Here is a 16,598-nt window from a genome sequence, read left to right as displayed (position 1 = left end):
GCCGCAGCCGAGGGGAGGAGGGGAGGTCAGCCGCAGCCGAGGGGAGGAGGGGAGGTCAGCCTGATCATTTAGTTTTTAATTTATTCAGTAAAGGAGTATTCATTGTAATTATTCAACCAGACAAATATTTGCACTACTACAGTCTGTCTCTAAAACAAAACATTGGTTTCTATTCCTATATTACATTTTGCACCTAATATTAGTCGTATCATGGCTGGTCAATGTTAATTTTGGTTTTCGTGTGTACCATCCATAGTTTAAAGAGTAACTAGTGTGTGAACCTTTGTACTGATGCTGCTGTGACACCTGAGTTTCCCCTCGGCGGGACAATAAGGGCTATTTCTATTCTATTCTATTCTATTCTATTCTGTCCTAAGAATCAGTGCAGACCCACGTCCCAAACATGTCAGAAGGTTTCCAACAATCTGAGCTCAGTAAGACACTGGGGAAACTGAATTTTTGTGACCTCTGACCTCTGGGCAAATCACTGCCATTTAGGTCATAGGAGTAAGGAGGCGGAGCCACCACAGTGCAAAGAGGCTCGCCCAACTCGTTAACCAACCAGGGAGCGGCAGCTGGGATCGTCATGGTAACTGAAGACAGAAACAATAAAATACCCGTCAGGTTTTACTGAGGCCACGTATGGTCCAACTGCAGGTCACATGATTACCTGAGCGTGTCTGCGTGTGTGTGGCAGGCGGCAGGTGAGCCGCTCCAGGTACCCGTGATAAAGGAGATGACGGCGAAGAGGAAGAGGATGAAGGTGAGGAGCAGATGACTGCCAGTGGCTTCACCACCTGAATATAAACAAGACCTGAGAGGTGCAACTTCCTGCGTCGTGTTCAGCTGTCCATCACCTGCAGGTGGCGCTGTGGTCAGGGTGTCAATTTCAGGTGTTTTTTACCTGCAGGTGGCGCTGCAGCTGGAAGTATTTTTTTCCGCACTCAGATGAAAGACATGCACCAATCTGAGCTGATGTTACAGCACAGCTAGCAGCTAGCAGTTAGCACGTCGTGTTCAGGTGTGTTTACCTGTTGAGTATAGCTGTAGCTCAACTCTGGTCTGCTCGGCGAGTCAGCTGTGCCTCCTTCCTGCTCGTCCTTTCACAATAAATCAAAAACCACCCAGTTTCATGACATCATTGATCATGTGACCTGATGACCTCACCTGCGTATCACGTCATGATGACATCACACAGAGGTCAAGTCTCATCTAAACAGCCTGACTTAAAACTTCTACAGTTTATAAAAACAAAAACAGATTTTACTAAAAAGGTACAAGATTAAACAATAAAAACAAGTAAAACAAGAAAATAATCAGAAAACCTGTTTGTCCACGAAACGAGGACGGGGGGGTGTCTAATTCATCAGAGCTGACCTGAGTGATGTCATGAGGAGGGAGGAGCCATGTGTAAGTTACCTGAGTGGAGGCGGGCTCAGCAGCAGCATAAACACCCGATGGCTGGTAGCTTTGATCTGAAACAGTCAAAGGTGATGTCACTTCCTCTTTGAACAGGAAACATGACAGCGAGTGACTGGGTGGTGGTGTTCCTCACCCTGACTCCTGTACAGGTACTCCTCTGTGTACTCTCCTGTACAAACAGATCATAGCACACATTTTCAGCTCCATCTCAAGCTTTTACTTTGAAACTTCAGCAGGAAGGGACGCACCCTGGTCCTCCACGGTACTCGTGTCCCCCTGGTCCTCCTCTGAGGAGCAGACAGGGGTGTTTCCAGGTGGAGGTGCAGGAGGGAGGGGCCCTGAGGCTCTCTGAACTCTGTAGGAGGAGCCAGGAGTGGGCAGGGCTCCGATGGTTGGGGGAGGAGCTACAGCAGTGCCCTACAGAGGAGACGGTCTATTGTCGTGGTGATAGTTAACCAGAGTTAGAAGTACTGGACGTTTCTTACCGACAGCGTTGGGAAGACCGCTTCGTTGGCGTCATCAAGCTGGTAGTACGCGATGGCTGCGTCCAAATCTGCTGGCTCGTCCACCGTCTCCGCTGGAAAGCCAAACTGACACTCCTTATTAAGAGCTGCCCCCAGCTGGCGCCGACTGCGGCTGAACAGACACAGGAAGTGATCCAACGTAGAACCGGTCAATACGTTCTGGTTCTACGCAGCCGGGTCAGCTCTTTAGATTAAAAACTGTTCTGCTAGTTTGACCTGACCATCTGAAACTTAACATTACATCTTCCCCCCTCTTCAGCTCAGCATCCTTAGCTCCGCCCTATAAATAACGGTAACCATGACAACTGTAGACAGCAGTGATTGACAGCAGGTGGTGGGTTCTGACTCATCAGTTCTCAGCAGCGAAACTGGACCAGATTCTGTAAAGGTGTGTTTACCGAGACCTGAAGGCGTAGTTCTCGTAGTCATGGTAATACCGTCGGCCGGCGGGGTAATAGGTCAGCTGTGGACCAATCAGGTGACGGTTCAGGAAACGTGTGGAGCTTCTGACCAGAACCCACGAGACGGACCCAGTTGGACAGAAATGCATTAAAAAATATGTATTAATGAGCTTTTAAAGCCAAACTGACAACAGAGAGGTGTGGGACAGGTGTGGGACAGGTGTGAAGTCTCACCTGGAGGCTCCATACCGTGGGGGTCTGGCTGCGGGGTGGTGGTGGTGGGGCGGCGCATAGGGGTCATAGGTCATGGATCCAGGTGATGGAGGGAGGGGGGGGCGTGGATGACCTGCAGGCTGAAAGCGGGGAGGCAGAGCAGAGGGGGCGGGGCTTCCATAAGAGGTGGGCTGTAGCATGAGTAGCTCCGCCCCCTTGACATTACTACTGCCCCGGGACTTCCTAAAGTAACGATGGCGGTGATGGCGCTGACCTCGAGAGTCCAGTTCTGACAAGTAAAAGACAGCATCAACACGTAGGCTGGCAACAGAACCAGAACCAGGACCTGAAACCCACCTAGATCGCCTTTCCTAGTCGGCGCCGCCACGTTCCAAGCCGGAACCGGGTTCACCGGTTTCAGGTCCGTCAGAGGAACTAGGTGCCTGAGAACACACACCCACCAGATCAGTGACATGGACACACACAAGGTTCTAGGTCAGACCCGGTTCTGAGGCCCGATCAGGTTCTGGGTGTGTGGTTCAGACCTGGTTCTGACCCGGGTCGGGTTGTGGGTGTGTGGTTCAGACCTGGTTCCGACCCGGATCAGGTTGTGGGTGTGTGGTTCAGACCTGGTTCCGTCCCGGATCAGGTTGTGGGTGTGTGGTTCCGACCCGGATCAGGTTGTGGGTGTGTGGTTCAGACCTGGTTCCGACCCGGGTCGGGTTGTGGGTGTGTGGTTCAGACCTGGTTCCGTCCCGGATCAGGTTGTGGGTGTGTGGTTCCGACCCGGATCAGGTTGTGGGTGTGTGGTTCAGACCTGGTTCCGACCCGGGTCGGGTTGTGGGTGTGTGGTTCAGACCTGGTTCCGTCCCGGATCAGGTTGTGGGTGTGTGGTTCCGACCTGGTTCTGACCCGGGTCGGGTTCTGGGTGTATCTTACTTTTCTCCCAGCTCCTCGATGAACACAGTGACGGCCGCTGTGTGGGTTCCTACTTCCTGAATGAAGGCGTTGTAGAACTTCCCCTTCGGTTCCAGACGGACCTGAAGTCAGACCGAAGCCGTCGGTACCAACTCAATTAAAAGGTTCTGATCCAGCCCGCGTCTTGTCTGGCGTTACCTGACACTTGTCTCCCAGGAAGTACTGTCGCCCGGCAAACACCATGTAGTCCGTCTTCTGCATCTCTGTCACACAACAGTAATCTGATTACAGCGTGCAGACAACAGTAATCTGATTACAGCAAGTAACTAATACCTGTGATCGGGTCAGAACCTTTCTGCAGAAACTCTGACATCCATCAACCTTCTGTAAAGGCCAACAGGAAGTTGGGTTTTTCTTTTGTAATAATCTAAGGTGTGACTTGTCTCTTATTTTGAAGAGTACCTGAACTTTATTTTGAAACTCCTGAGGGCTATACTATGAATTAGTTCAACAAGGCTGGGTGAGAGAACATGAAGATAAATCTGATTTAATTGCTCTCCACTGTGAAAAAGCTGCAGCGGTTCTGATGATTTGAGCGTCAGAACGAGACGAGATCCTCCAGAACCACCGGAACGTCCTGAACCTCCAGCAGGAGACCATCTTTCTGTGTGCTTCAGGAAACTCAGACAGAACCCGCTTCCTGTTGTCTTCATGCTCATTTTCAGAGACCTCAGATGAGTCAGAAACATGCTCCGTCACACGTGGACTTCCTGTCTTACCTTTACAGGTGTCCTGCCACACGTCAAACTCCAGGTTTCTGTAAACTTCTCCGTCCAGAGACTTTAACACTTTGTAGGGCAGAGAGAGCCTAAAGGGAGGCGGGGCTTCAGCAGGAAGCTAAAAAAAAACAACAACATCAATTACCTCTGATACCTCTTCCATTGGATGTGGAACAAATGAGGCTCTTGATTGGACAGTTTGGCTGTCCAATCAGGAGCCATTAAAGCAGAACGAGAAGAAGTTCCCAGCTGAAGGTTCAGATGTTCTGACTTCCTGTCTGAGAGGGAAGAGTTTCCTGTAAACCTGAACATGTGAGCAACATGTGGGTGGAGCCTCAGAAGACAGCGTATTCTCACCTTCATGTCATCTGTTCCAGCTGGAGGTCTGTCCTCAGCAGTTCCACACACCTCCACCTCCTCCCTGCAAATACATCATGTGATCAGAGACCAGGTGGTGACCAGAGAGCCAATCACAAAGCTCTGCTGACTCAGCGATAAAACTTCATGAATTTTAGTTTGAAGTGATTCGATTTCAGAGAATCTAAGCAGAAAAAGCAGGAGCTCTGAGTTAAGAGAGAAGTGCCGAATGGTCTGTGACATCATCACAGCGAGACTGTGCCTGTCCCAGAGTGATGACATCATCAGTGTTACCTGTGTCCTCGGTCTTCGGGTACATCGTAGCCAACATCTACATCACTGCACACTGACGGACTGTTTCTATAGCGACGACTTCCGACCCTGAAGGCCTCTGTGGCCTGAAAGAGCTCCGCCTCCTCCAACCCGAACACCTGAGTATAGAGCAGCTCGTACAGGAGAGCTGAACACAGAGACACACCTGAGCAGGTGGGATCACAAGCAAGCTGCGGCTGTTTGTGTTCAAGATTACTCAAAAAGTTATGAATGTCAAACATGGTACACGGAAGGGATTAAATCTCAAAAGTGATCCGGTTAAAAGTCAAGGTCAAAGGTCAAGGTCAGATCAGCCCGTGTAACAGCTGGACACCTTATGGGTCAAGGGTGATCACTGCTAAATTCAAGGCTGGTGGGGTCAAAGATCAAGCTCACAGGTAACCCCTCTGTTAAAACTTGTGACCCCTCTGTTTCCTCCACCAAGGAGGTTCTGGTTCCGGTTGTGTCCGTTGGTTTGTCTGTGTGTCTGTTAGCAAAGGTCAGGTAAAAACTGATGAAACGTCGGGGCTGAAACAAAAAGCAATGGATTCAATCTTGGTTCTGATCCCTGGGCTCTGAGTGCTTCTAGTTTGGTTTTGTGGCGGCAGCTGTTGGTTGTTGTGACTCTGACTCACACTGGCAGAGTGCAGCGGAGGTGGGGTAACTTCTTGGGTAAACGATGTCATAGTGACCATTGATGGAGCAGCACAGCATCACCTAGGCGTCGCAGAAAACTGACAGTCAGCAGCAACCAATCAGAAACCATCTGTTCGTGTTACCATGGTGCCCAGTCTCCCTCACCTGATCCACAAAGACGTCGTCTGAGATAACGGTGGCTGGTTTCCCGGGGTAACGGTAGATCAGGAAGCACCGCCTAGGAGTGAGGCACAAACAGGAAGTTACCTGTAAGCACATGCTAACCTGTGTGTTCAGAACACTGAGCTTACCTGTAGAGCTGAGACAGAGCCTTGATTTCCACCTGACCCACCGTTTCCTGCAAACACACACACACGTGTGTGTGAAGAGGTGTGTGTGTGTGTGTGTGTGTGTGGAACTGACAGCTGCTCACCTTGGGATCCTCCAGACGCTGCAAGTATTTCTCAAAGGATCCTTCAACAAACTGAAACAGAAAAAGTTCTGATATTCAGGTCCACCTGAGCACCTGACTGGACCGGGTTCTGGCCTGGTCTTTGTCAGAAGTTCTGCTTGGGCCACCTGTGTTGGACTCACCGGCTCAAAGTTACACCTGTTGGCCCTCATGAAGCTGGCGCAGTCCAATCGGATCTTCTGATGGTAGTTCTGAGAGTAATACAGCTGTGGGTCGGATGGAACCACACAGGTGGAAACGGGTTAGAAAGAATAAATGTTATATTTGAACTGTCCTTTAAACACCGTCATCTTTACTTCATAAAGCAAAGAAAGTTATATTAAAACAAACTGATTTAAAGTCAGTGCAGCTGGTCCAGCTGTCAGTCCTGCAGTTAAAAACGGGACTTAATGCTGTTCAAGTTATTAGCAAACAACAAGACGGTGCCTCAGATGATCCCACTGTGACCATCACTGAGGTTCACACCTATGAACACCTTGGTGTCTTGCTTGATGACTGCGTTACCTTTAAGCCCCATATTGATAATCTTGTGAAGAAACTTCAGCTTAAATTGGGCTTTTTATTTTGAAACTAATTTAATTTTTCTTTTAAGGCAAAGAAGCAGTTTGTCATAGTAACATTTTAATCTGTTTTAGTTTATGGAGATCTGTTGTTTATGAACGCCTCAGCTTAGAAAACTTGATACTGTTGGTCCTGCTTCTCTGAGGTTCGTTACAGACTGTAAATCTGCCTCATCACTGAACTGTGTTCTCCAGTGGGATGGCCTCTGTCCACCAGGAGGTTGGTCATCGGTACGTTTTCATTTATTAAGATCATTCTTGAGCTGTTGCCACCCTATATTTGTGATTTAATCACAGGGGGAACATCTGATTCTTGCTCTTTGCGTTTAAATGATCAGCTCGGACTCTTTGTTCCTTTTCTTCGCACAGAATTGGGAAAAAGGGCTTTTGTCCACTCGGTACCATTTGAATGGAACACGCTGCCAAAAAACTGGAAACTAACTGAAAGCAGCTAAAACAGCTAAAAATTTACTTCCCTGACCGAGAAAAACCGAACCTTTTCAAATTAACTTGACCCAAAGCAAAACACAAAGAAGAGGACCAGCAGGAACCAGCAGGAACCTGCACAGGTGAGTCGGCGCACAGCAGCGTGCACGTGCTCTCATTTCCGAGGGGAACAGAATCACTTCTGCCACTTCTAAGACCTCTAAACAAAACCAAAGTTGCATTCCCCCTTTTCCCTCTCTCCCCGAACCGAGCCAAACCGGACCCTGTCCTGGTTCGAACCCTGACCCGGCTCACCTGCTCTGACACGGCCCGGAACAGACTGGACGCGTCTCGCGCTACCATCTTCCGGTACAGACCCAGACTGGACAGGTACTCGTCCATGTTCATAAAGTACTTCTTCAGACCCTTCTGCATCCCGGCGCCGAACCGAACGGAACCGAACTCCAAGAACCAGGCGGACTCGTCCTCAGACAGCTCGAACCTCAGCGGCGCCAACAGCTGCGTCCAATCAGGGCTGATGAGCGCGAGACGCTGAGGCGTTCAGGGACCAACCAGGGCTCGGAAAAAGCCCAACCATCCATCCATCCATCCATCCATCCATCCATCCATCCATCCATCCATCCATTCATTCGTCCGTCCGTCCATCCACCTATTCATCCATCCATCCATTCATCCATGTCTCCAGTTTTTCACAGGGACCAGAGACCCTTCATGTTTTTGGTCTGTGGGAAAAAACTGGAGAACCCAGGTGTTCAGAGGGAGATCATGTAAACTTCACCCAGAAAGGCAGGAGGAGAACCTGTGACCTTCTTGATGTTCTGTTTTTTTATGTTCATATGTTCTTGTATTTATATGTTGTTGTGTTTGTGGTTGTGTTTATATGTTGTTGTTTGTGGTGATGTTTATGTGTTGTTGTTGTGTTTCTGATGTTTATGTTGTTTTGTTTCAGAGCAGTTTCCTCCTCAGCTGAAGTAACTTCATCTGACCACCAGGTGGCGGTATAATTCTCCTTCTGCTCGCAGAAGAAGAACGGGGCCACAGTGCGCATGCGTCACCCTGAAGGCTGTAGTTTCTGGCTGTCACCATGGTCCCGGTTCGGTTGGGCTCGCTCAGACTGTGATCCAGATGCTCCGGCTGCCCTTCCGGAGGCTCCGGCCTCTCTCCGCCGCCTCAGGGCGCTCCTTCAGCGGCCTTCCTCCGCCGCTTCCCGCCGCTCAGGTCCGATCGACCTTCCTGGACTTCTTCCGGGACAAACACGGACACCTGCTGGTTCCGTCCTCCCCGGTTCGGCCCAGAGGAGACCCGAGTCTGCTGTTTGTCAACGCCGGAATGAATCAGGTCAGTCTGGGCTCGAGTGGTCCGGTCGGGGATAACCCTTTCAAAATAAGAGTTGTTTAGTCTAATTTAAACAGTTTCAAAACAAAAATCTCCTCTGATGTTGACTGAGGAACCCAATCAGAACCCAGGGAAACAGAAATAATAATACATATTGAACAAATAAATCCTCCAATCCTCCATTCTGAGCAGAACAGGGCCACAGAGGGAAGGAACCGGAACCAGAACCAGAACCAGAACCAGAACCAGAGTTGAGAGGACAGACTGGGACCATAAGGGTCAGAGGTCAATCAGCTGTCCTGTTTGTTTGTAGCTCTTAGTTCCTGCTGGTGGGGACTATTTCCTGGAACACCTCACTGATGGACGGTCTGGTGTATTTGCAGTGTTTTGTCTCTGAATCAGGCGGGGGTGTCTGTCGTTACAAACATGTTCAGATGGGAGACGGAAGCCTTTCATAAATACTGCCAAACATGGCCGCACGTCTTTGTTCAGTGAAGTGCGTCAGTAAAACCTCAACCAAACGCTGTTAAAACTTCCACAGAAACGTATCGCAGTGAACAACACAGTATTATTCAGGAAATAGTCTCCCCCGTCATGTCCGGGACGACTGCTCTAACAGCTGGGGTCAAAGGTTGCTGAGACATAAACAAGGGAGCTGATATTATTGTCAGATTGACCTCTGACCTTTTTCGGATTATACAGTTCACTTCTGTGGGCGAAGTCTAATTTCTATAAAATAAAAAGTGCAACCCAAACATGGCAGGTGGAAAACTACACAGGGATCGTTTTATGTGTGACTCTATCATGGTCAGCTGCTCCTTCAGACAGCTCCCAGGTGTCTCTCACTGTCCTCCTTGTCCCTCAGTCTGCGAGGACATGTTCCTTCCATGTCTTGATAGAGACCATGGCTGATTTGTGACAGCAGTGAAAACGGTTTCCAGGTTCTGTACAGCAGCGCAGCTGAAGGGATGGTATTATTTTAGTAAAAAGAAGAAGAAATTAAATCAGCTGAGAATTAAGGTCCAGGTTCTGGTTCTGGTCTGTCTGTCCTGGTCTCAGTTCAAGCCGATCTTCCTGGGAACCGCAGACCCCCGCAGCGAGATGGCCTCGTACCACCGAGTGGTCAACAGTCAGAAGTGCGTCCGAGCCGGAGGGAAACACAACGACCTGGAGGACGTGGGCCGGGACGGGTACCACCACACCTTCTTCGAGATGCTCGGAAACTGGTCCTTTGGGGACTATTTCAAGGTGGGAGGGGCTCTTTATTGTACATGGTCACGTCCCACTGGAGAGGGCGGAGCCTCAGTCTGTAACTGTGTGATGTCAGGAGGAGGCGTGTCAGATGGCGTGGACCCTCCTCACAGAGCATTATGGGATACCTGCAAACAGACTGTACGTGTCTTATTTTGGTGGGGACGCCGCACTGGGGCTACTGGCGGATCAGGAGACCCGAGACATCTGGCTGGACCTGGGGTAAACCTGGTTCTGTCTGTGGCCACACTTCAGGTTCTGGTTCTGGGTACGCTGACCACATCTGTCCTCCTCAGGGTTCCTCCTGCTCGAGTCCTGCCGTTTGGACTGAAGGACAACTTTTGGGAGATGGGAGACACAGGTCCCTGTGGCCCCTGTACCGAGATCCACTACGACCACGTAGGAGGCCGAGACGCCAGAACCCTGGTCAACATGGACAGTCCAGACGTGGTGGAGATCTGGAACCTGGTCTTTATCCAGTACAACAGGTCAGTTCAGACCCCGTGAGACCAGTTCAGACCCCGTGAGACCAGTTCAGACCACATGAGACCAGTTCAGGCCACACGAGTCCAGTTCAGACCACACAAGTCCAGTTCAGACCACATGAGACCAGTTCAGACCACATGAGTCCAGTTCAGACCACATAAGTCCAGTTCAGACCACACGAGTCCAGTTCAGACCACACAAGACCACATGAGACCAGGACTTGCGCTCAGGGGTCCACTGGGCTCAGCTGTCAGTCTGTTGCAGGGAGGTGGACCAGAGTCTGCGCCTGCTGCCCCGGTTCAGTGTTGACACCGGGATGGGACTGGAGCGCCTGACGGGCGTCCTGCAGGGCCGGCGGTCCAACTACGACACCGACCTGTTCACGCCGCTGCTGCACGCCATCCAGCAGGTACGCTCAGGTCCGCGGAGGAGGGGACGCGTCTGTCTCCATGGTGACGTGTCTGCTGTGTCCTCAGCGGTCAGGGGCCGGGCCGTATGCTGGCAGGACGGGGACAGCGGATGAGGGACAGGTGGACCTGGCCTACAGAGTTGTGGCTGATCACATCCGAACTTTATCGGTCTGCATTGCTGACGGCGTCCATCCCGGGATGTCAGGAGCTGAGTGAGTCTCCGTCCAATCAGCTGGCACTTGTGTGATGTCATACGGTAGCTGTTTGTTTACTTGTTTGTTTGTCAGATTGGTGCTGAGGAGGATCTTGAGGCGGGCCGTCCGGTTCTGTATCGAGGTCCTGAAGGCTCCGCAGGGAGCACTGGCTAGCCTGGTTCCTACTGTCACTTATATGCTGGTAAAATACATTTCCCATAATGCCTCTGAGCTGGGAGAGAGTGGGAGGAGCTTCATGTTGCATGGTTGATTGATCAGGATGGACATAGGCTGGTCTAACAGAACCAGAACAGTAGAACAGGTTTTGATTTTCATTAATCTATCAAGTCTCTTTTAGATTAATTTATTCATCTTAATAACTAATTTTCCTCCAAAAATCAAAACCAAGAATTATATCTTATTTTAAAGACTTGTGAGTTAAAATAAAACTGCAGCAGCTCTGATTGGTTGGTTGATCAGCTGACTTCCTGTCTTCCTGTCTGCCTGCAGGGGGACGTGTATCCAGAGCTGTCCACCGAGGCGGACCGGGTGAGTGTCTGAACCGGCCACTTGTCTGCGTGTCTGGATGATGTACCAGGAAGTTGTCTTCATGTGGTCCCTGCCTTACAGATCATGGACATCATCAATGAGAACGAAGCTCACTTCCTGTCGTCTCTGCGGCAGGGCAGCCGGCTGCTGCAGAGGACTCTCAGCAGGAGAGACTACAGGGACCGGCTGTTCCCTGGTCAGAGGGTTCTGCTTCTGGTTCTGGTTCTGGTCTGAGTGGTCGGGGACTAACTGTCCTGTTTGTGTTTCAGCCTCGGTGGCCTGGTCTCTACATCGGGATCTGGGTTTTCCTCTGGACCTGGTGGACCTGATGTTGGCGGAGAGAGGCGTCCAGGTGGACCGTCAGGAGCTGGACCGACTGATCGCAGAAAACCAGGTTTGCACTGGATTTTCAAAATAAAATACAGTCTGATTCGGATGTTTGAGATCCAAACTCTCATGTTCACTTGGTTCTTCATGCTTTTGTTTTGACAGACAGAGGGCTCTTATTGTGAAGGAGATGGGGACTTTTGATCAGGTTACATATAATGTGATGTCACTGATGATGTCACGTGATGTCACCTGTTTCAGGTGGTGTCGGAGCAGCAGGCAGGTGTCTCATCCCGGTTGATGCTGGACGTCCTCAGCCTGGCGGCGCTGCAGCGTGTCGGCGTCCCTCACACCGATGATAGCCTGAAATACGCGTACCGATTGGAGGACGGGCGATACGGTACGCTCCTACCTGCCAAGCCTGTTTGTGGTCCACACCTGTTACCTGACCCCCCTCTCCTCCTAGTGTTCCCAGCATGCCATGCAACAGTCCTGGCCCTGTTTGATGGACAGGCTCTGGTTCCAGAGGTCCGTGAGGGTCAGTCCTGTGGAGTCATTCTGGACCGGACCTGCTTCTACTCTGAGCAGGGGGGGCAGTCACATGACCGGGGCTACTTCACCTGCAGCTGCCTGCAGGTCAGCTGATCACAGGAAGTACATGATGGGAAAAACCCCTCAGCCCTGGTGACTCCAGGTGTCTTCTGTTTCTCAGGATGTGCTGTTCCCTGTAGAGGCCGTCCACCGGGCCGGTGGGTATGTGGTCCATCAGGTGACTGCAGTCGACAGCCTGAAGACCGGAGACCAGATCCAGCTGCACCTGGACCAGGTAAAAACTAGTGAAGCCCAGAACCGGACCAAGAACCACAGAGATGTTAAAATGGACTTGGACTCTACAGAAGTCCCTGGTTCTGTCCTCAGGCCCACCGGATGTCCTGTATGGTCAAACACACGGCGACCCACATCCTGAACTTCGCTCTGAGGAAAGTTCTGGGTTCGGCGGTCAGTCAGAGAGGTTCCCACGTGTCTGCCGACCGCCTGCGCTTCGACTGCAGCATCAAGGTACTGACCCGTGAGTACTAACCTCCTCCGGGAGCTTCTGCTAGTTCTGATGTGTCCTGTCGGTCCTTCTCAGGGTTCTCTGAGCTCCTCCCAGCTGCAGCAGGTAGAAAGGTGTGTTAACGACATCATCTCAGCCAATCAGATCGTCCACAGCCAGGAGGTTCCTCTGCAGACAGCCAGAACCATCAGAGGACTGAGGACAGTAGACGAGGTGAGTCCAGACTGCCTGTCTTCTGGTCTCACCTCAAGGTGTGCTGAAGCTCCGCCCTGTCCTGTCTCTGCAGGTGTATCCAGACCCTGTCCGGGTGGTCTCACTGCAGGTTCCGGTCTCTGAGCTGCTGGAAACGGGGACAGACAGAGAGACGTCTGTGGAGCTCTGCTGTGGAACGTGAGACCAGGACCACTTGTTTACCTGTCCAGTATCTTAGGTGTGTCACAGTTGTGTCTCAGGTGTGCATATATTTTCAGCCACCTGCTGCAGACAGGAGCCATCAAAGACCTGGTGATCGTTTCAGAGAAACAGTTGGTGAAAGGAATCAGTCGGATCATCGCCGTTACGGGACGTGATGCAGTTCGGGTCAGTTCTCGTGTAATCACATGATCAGAACCTCTGACACAGAGTTAACCAGAGATGGCTCCACAACTGTGCCCTCAGGCGCGGGAATCAGGACACGGTTTGTGGCAGGAAGTAGAATCTCTGTCAGCCAGACTCTCAAGCTCCACCCCATCCAGTCCTGACTCCGCCCAGCGTCTCTCCAAGGAGGCAAGCATCCTCTCTGATGTAAGTACCCATGATGCACTGCAGCAGGTAAGGAGATGGTAAAACATGTGATGTGTTATTTAGACCTGGGCTGTGTCTGACAGGCTGTAGATAACACCACCATCCCCCAGTGGCAGCGCAGGGAACTGCAGGGCCGCCTTCGAGGACTTCTGAGGGCCAACAACACAGTCATCAGGAAACTGGAGACCAGAGAGGTGAGAGCCTCCCTGACTCACCTGAGTCTGACAACGTGCTGCTGTTCTGACAGTTTTCCCATCATGCTTTGCTCAGGCTGCAGAGAGAGCTCAGGTTCTACTGGAGAAGAATGGCAGGAAGGAGGTGCTGGTGGACTTCGTGGAGACAGAGTCCCTGTCGGTACGAGTTCAGTTTCTGTTGATCTCAGGACTTGTTGCAGACCTGAGGTCATGTGACCTGTTCTGTTCTGGTCCAGGTTCTGATGAAGACCGTGAACCAGCTGAGCTCCTCCTTTCCTCTCAGTCATGTGATGCTGCTTGCCCCCCAGAGGCATTCTGGGAAAATTCTTTGTGCATGTCAGGTTCCTAAGGTAACGTTAATGACATCACAGGGGGCGGGGTCACTGACCTGTCTGAGCTTCTGATTTGCTGTGTCCTTCCTCTGCAGGACTCGCCGGCCCTCGCCGCCTCTGATTGGGCGGTGGCTTTGTGTCAGCACCTCGGGGGGAGCGCCGGAGGCTCAGCGCTGGTTGCCCAGGGAACAGGAAGCAGCAGTGACATCACAGAGGCGCTCAGGTGGGCGGAGGACTTCGCTTGCCAAAAAACACAGCGATGATGTCAGTGACTCCGCCCACAGCTGAAAATTCTCCCATTGGTCGGCAGAATCATGTGACTTTGGTTTTAATAAATGAAAATATTTCTTTGTTTTAAAAGAAATAAAAGCAGATCACTTTCAGATTTATTTATTGTTTACAGAGTAAATGGTCAACAAACAAACACAGGATCCAGTTTATCTGCTTCCTGCAGGTCCAATCAGAACCAGGACCTGGATCCGTCTGCTCCTGGTCCTTCAGAGCATGGACACATTGAGCCACTGCAGGAGACAGGAGACACACACGTTCAGTTACTGAAACTCAAGATGGACAAAGTGTCTCTACATATTTCTGTTGTGTAAAATGTCAAACAAAAACAGCTCGGCTCGATGCAGGGCTCGGTGCGCGGCTCGGTGCGCGGCTCGGTGCTCGGCTCGGTGCGCGGCTCGGTGCTCGGCTCGATGCAGGGCTCGGTGCGCGGCTCGGTGCAGGGCTCTGTGCACGGTGCACGGCTCGGTGCAGGGCTCGGTGCGCGGCTCGGTGCGCGGCTCGGTGCAGGGCTCGGTGCGCGGCTCGGTGCGCGGCTCGGTGCAGGGCTCGGTGCGCGGCTCGGTGCGCGGCTCGGTGCAGGGCTCGGACCCGAGCGGGCGGCGGAGGCGTTTATACTTGACGCTTACATTGGTGCAGTATCCTTCCGTGAGTTTTGAACCGTTTGATTATCTCTGTGATCTCTCATAGAGGGATCATAGAGATGCTGATACAAGCGAACCAGCTCTGCTAGAGCACCGAAGTCGTCCATTTTGAATGGAGTGCTCGGTCTGCAGGAAGTTACAAAAGTGACGGTGAGACTTGTAGTCCGGTGCGTCTTATATGTGACAAGTTTGAAAATGGACAGTCATAGACAGTGTGCCTTATAATCCAGAAAATATGGTAAATTACAAAACACCACCTGGATAAAATGATTTAAGATGATTGTTATTGAGGCAGGTCTCCATGGAGGGACCGGGACCTGCTTCAGCACCTGAGCTGAATGAAAACATGCAGACCCCCCAGAACCAGGACTGGACACCACTGGTTCAGCTCACATGTCCCTCTGCATCACATCATGTCAGGAAAGTCTTTGCAGACTTCTGATGGGGGACGGACACAGAACCATTTCAAAATAAAAGTTTTAAAGAACAGGCAGAAACTGCTTCCTGTTTGGGAAGGTTGTATCTGTTTGGTTCTGAACCAACCCAGTTTCAACTGCAGGACCAGAACTAATCGATCAGCTGGTCATCACTGAGGTTGTTCTGATGGACCTGATCCGGTTGCAGCAGAACCAGAACTCTTAGTCAGCAGCTGCTGCAGAAACCTTATTTTGACAAGTTCAAACAGGAAGATACGTACCTCCATCATGCTGAGCTCAACGGTCCCTGATCCATCTTTGTCGAGTATGTTGAACATATCTGCAGACAAGTGTGGACAGGTGAGGACGGAGACAAAGGAAGACATCTCACCTGAGTCTCTGACCTCTGGAACTTACCGAACATGGTCTCCAGACGAACCAAACAGCCCACAAAGTTATCAAAGTCGATGATGAGATTGGACTCGCTGTATCGGGCCACCAGGACCTGATGGAGAGGACTGTTGAGGCTGAAACCTGGACACAAAGACCAGCAGAAAGTTCAGGGGTCAGGGGTCACCACATGCCTCAGTCCAGAGTCCAAGCAAACGCTCTTTACCAGCTTCTTCCACGGCTGTCCTCATCTCTGCGGAGCTCATGGTCCCTGAATTATCCTGGTCCCGGTTCCGGTAGATTGTCTACAAGAACAAGAGGTCAAAGGTCATGAGTCTAACAAAAGAACTTCCTGTTGATTTAAATGGAAAACTCACATTCACACAAAAACTCACCAGGAAGTTCTCGATTTTAGTCCACAGAACCTTAAACTCCACCAGACCCAGTTTCCCACTGCCGTCCTTCTGTGTACCAGGTTTAGGATCAGAGCTGGACTAAAAACCCCAAACCCCCCAAATCTCTCTGATACAGACAGGTTCTACTCATTACTGTCACTGGCAAAATAAGAGCCCTGTAACTGCTGGCTATCAGTATCATGGCATGTATTGGTGTTTTATTTTAAAGGATACATCCAGCAGGTTGACCATGTTGCGACACGTCTCCAGGCTGAAGCCGCTAGTCTGGATGTCAGACCCTGTCAGACAGAGGAGCAGGTGAACCCTCAGCGTCGCCCTCAGGTGAACCCTCAGCGTCGCCCGCAGTGAACCCTGAGCGTCGCCCGCAGTGAACCCTGAGCGTCGCCTGCAGTGAACCCTGAGCGTCGCCTGCAGGTGAACCCTCAGCGTCGCCCGCAGTTGAACCCTCAGCGTCGCCCGCAGTGAACCCTCAGCGTCGCCCGCAG

At 51.2% G+C, this 16,598-nt stretch overlaps 3 protein-coding genes and 1 long non-coding RNA gene across 4 annotated transcripts in view; 2 read left to right on the top strand and 2 right to left on the bottom strand.

The window, feature by feature from the left end:
- Positions 1 to 7,949, bottom strand: part of alg13 (ALG13 UDP-N-acetylglucosaminyltransferase subunit) — a 12,404-nt gene extending 4,455 nt beyond the window's left edge. The window contains exons 1-21 of the mRNA XM_037974652.1: positions 7,336 to 7,949; positions 6,157 to 6,240; positions 5,996 to 6,046; positions 5,874 to 5,920; positions 5,728 to 5,800; positions 5,562 to 5,643; positions 4,909 to 5,074; positions 4,615 to 4,678; positions 4,258 to 4,375; positions 3,677 to 3,741; positions 3,500 to 3,600; positions 2,918 to 3,003; positions 2,582 to 2,849; positions 2,345 to 2,452; positions 1,908 to 2,058; positions 1,671 to 1,839; positions 1,556 to 1,591; positions 1,420 to 1,475; positions 1,032 to 1,100; positions 671 to 797; positions 474 to 593 (exon numbers count right to left, since the gene is read on the bottom strand). Of these exons, the coding sequence (XP_037830580.1) occupies positions 474 to 593; positions 671 to 797; positions 1,032 to 1,100; positions 1,420 to 1,475; positions 1,556 to 1,591; positions 1,671 to 1,839; positions 1,908 to 2,058; positions 2,345 to 2,452; positions 2,582 to 2,849; positions 2,918 to 3,003; positions 3,500 to 3,600; positions 3,677 to 3,741; positions 4,258 to 4,375; positions 4,615 to 4,678; positions 4,909 to 5,074; positions 5,562 to 5,643; positions 5,728 to 5,800; positions 5,874 to 5,920; positions 5,996 to 6,046; positions 6,157 to 6,240; positions 7,336 to 7,455 (2,161 nt within the window). The 5' untranslated portion in view covers positions 7,456 to 7,949. The remainder of the gene's footprint in view (positions 1 to 473; positions 594 to 670; positions 798 to 1,031; positions 1,101 to 1,419; positions 1,476 to 1,555; positions 1,592 to 1,670; positions 1,840 to 1,907; positions 2,059 to 2,344; positions 2,453 to 2,581; positions 2,850 to 2,917; positions 3,004 to 3,499; positions 3,601 to 3,676; positions 3,742 to 4,257; positions 4,376 to 4,614; positions 4,679 to 4,908; positions 5,075 to 5,561; positions 5,644 to 5,727; positions 5,801 to 5,873; positions 5,921 to 5,995; positions 6,047 to 6,156; positions 6,241 to 7,335) is intronic.
- Positions 7,950 to 8,068: 119 nt separating this feature from the next.
- On the top strand, positions 8,069 to 14,348 carry aars2 (alanyl-tRNA synthetase 2, mitochondrial (putative)). Its single transcript, XM_017441333.3, has 22 exons — positions 8,069 to 8,379; positions 9,436 to 9,624; positions 9,704 to 9,849; positions 9,924 to 10,115; positions 10,378 to 10,522; positions 10,590 to 10,735; positions 10,811 to 10,919; positions 11,228 to 11,266; positions 11,348 to 11,462; positions 11,536 to 11,660; positions 11,855 to 11,993; positions 12,060 to 12,229; positions 12,306 to 12,419; positions 12,512 to 12,652; positions 12,726 to 12,863; positions 12,937 to 13,040; positions 13,121 to 13,229; positions 13,308 to 13,433; positions 13,517 to 13,627; positions 13,704 to 13,787; positions 13,864 to 13,977; positions 14,055 to 14,348. Exons 1-22 carry the CDS (start codon positions 8,167 to 8,169, stop codon positions 14,220 to 14,222), a joined length of 2,937 nt encoding a protein of 978 aa, XP_017296822.1. The 5' UTR covers positions 8,069 to 8,166; the 3' UTR covers positions 14,223 to 14,348.
- The window catches only part of LOC108251143 (calpain-2 catalytic subunit), a 19,360-nt gene continuing 17,095 nt past the window's right edge, over positions 14,334 to 16,598 (bottom strand). Inside the window, exons 16-21 of the mRNA XM_017441334.3 lie at positions 16,327 to 16,391; positions 16,093 to 16,161; positions 15,924 to 16,002; positions 15,725 to 15,841; positions 15,589 to 15,647; positions 14,334 to 14,480 (exon numbers count right to left, since the gene is read on the bottom strand). Of these exons, the coding sequence (XP_017296823.1) occupies positions 14,457 to 14,480; positions 15,589 to 15,647; positions 15,725 to 15,841; positions 15,924 to 16,002; positions 16,093 to 16,161; positions 16,327 to 16,391 (413 nt within the window). The 3' untranslated portion in view covers positions 14,334 to 14,456. The remainder of the gene's footprint in view (positions 14,481 to 15,588; positions 15,648 to 15,724; positions 15,842 to 15,923; positions 16,003 to 16,092; positions 16,162 to 16,326; positions 16,392 to 16,598) is intronic.
- The window catches only part of LOC119616872, a 6,850-nt gene continuing 6,642 nt past the window's right edge, over positions 16,391 to 16,598 (top strand). The window contains exon 1 of the long non-coding RNA XR_005232927.1: positions 16,391 to 16,503. This is a non-coding gene — a long non-coding RNA (uncharacterized LOC119616872). The remainder of the gene's footprint in view (positions 16,504 to 16,598) is intronic.

Source organism: Kryptolebias marmoratus, linkage group LG3 (assembly GCF_001649575.2).
Source record: "Kryptolebias marmoratus isolate JLee-2015 linkage group LG3, ASM164957v2, whole genome shotgun sequence".
Taxonomy (NCBI): domain Eukaryota; kingdom Metazoa; phylum Chordata; class Actinopteri; order Cyprinodontiformes; family Rivulidae; genus Kryptolebias; species Kryptolebias marmoratus.
Note: the sequence above shows the minus strand (reverse complement) of the source record. Positions and strands in the feature narration are given on the sequence as shown.

What these genes read in the sequence shown, in the direction of transcription:
- aars2 (XM_017441333.3), top strand. Translation starts at nt 8,167, where the DNA reads ATGCTCCGGCTGCCCTTCCGGAGGCTCCGGCCTCTCTCCGCCGCCTCA. An exon ending in TGCTGCACGCCATCCAGCAG is followed by an intron (nt 10,523 to 10,589) that starts GTACGCTCAGGT and finishes CTGTGTCCTCAG; the next exon opens with CGGTCAGGGGCCGGGCCGTA. An exon ending in GCTTCGACTGCAGCATCAAG is followed by an intron (nt 12,653 to 12,725) that starts GTACTGACCCGT and finishes GGTCCTTCTCAG; the next exon opens with GGTTCTCTGAGCTCCTCCCA.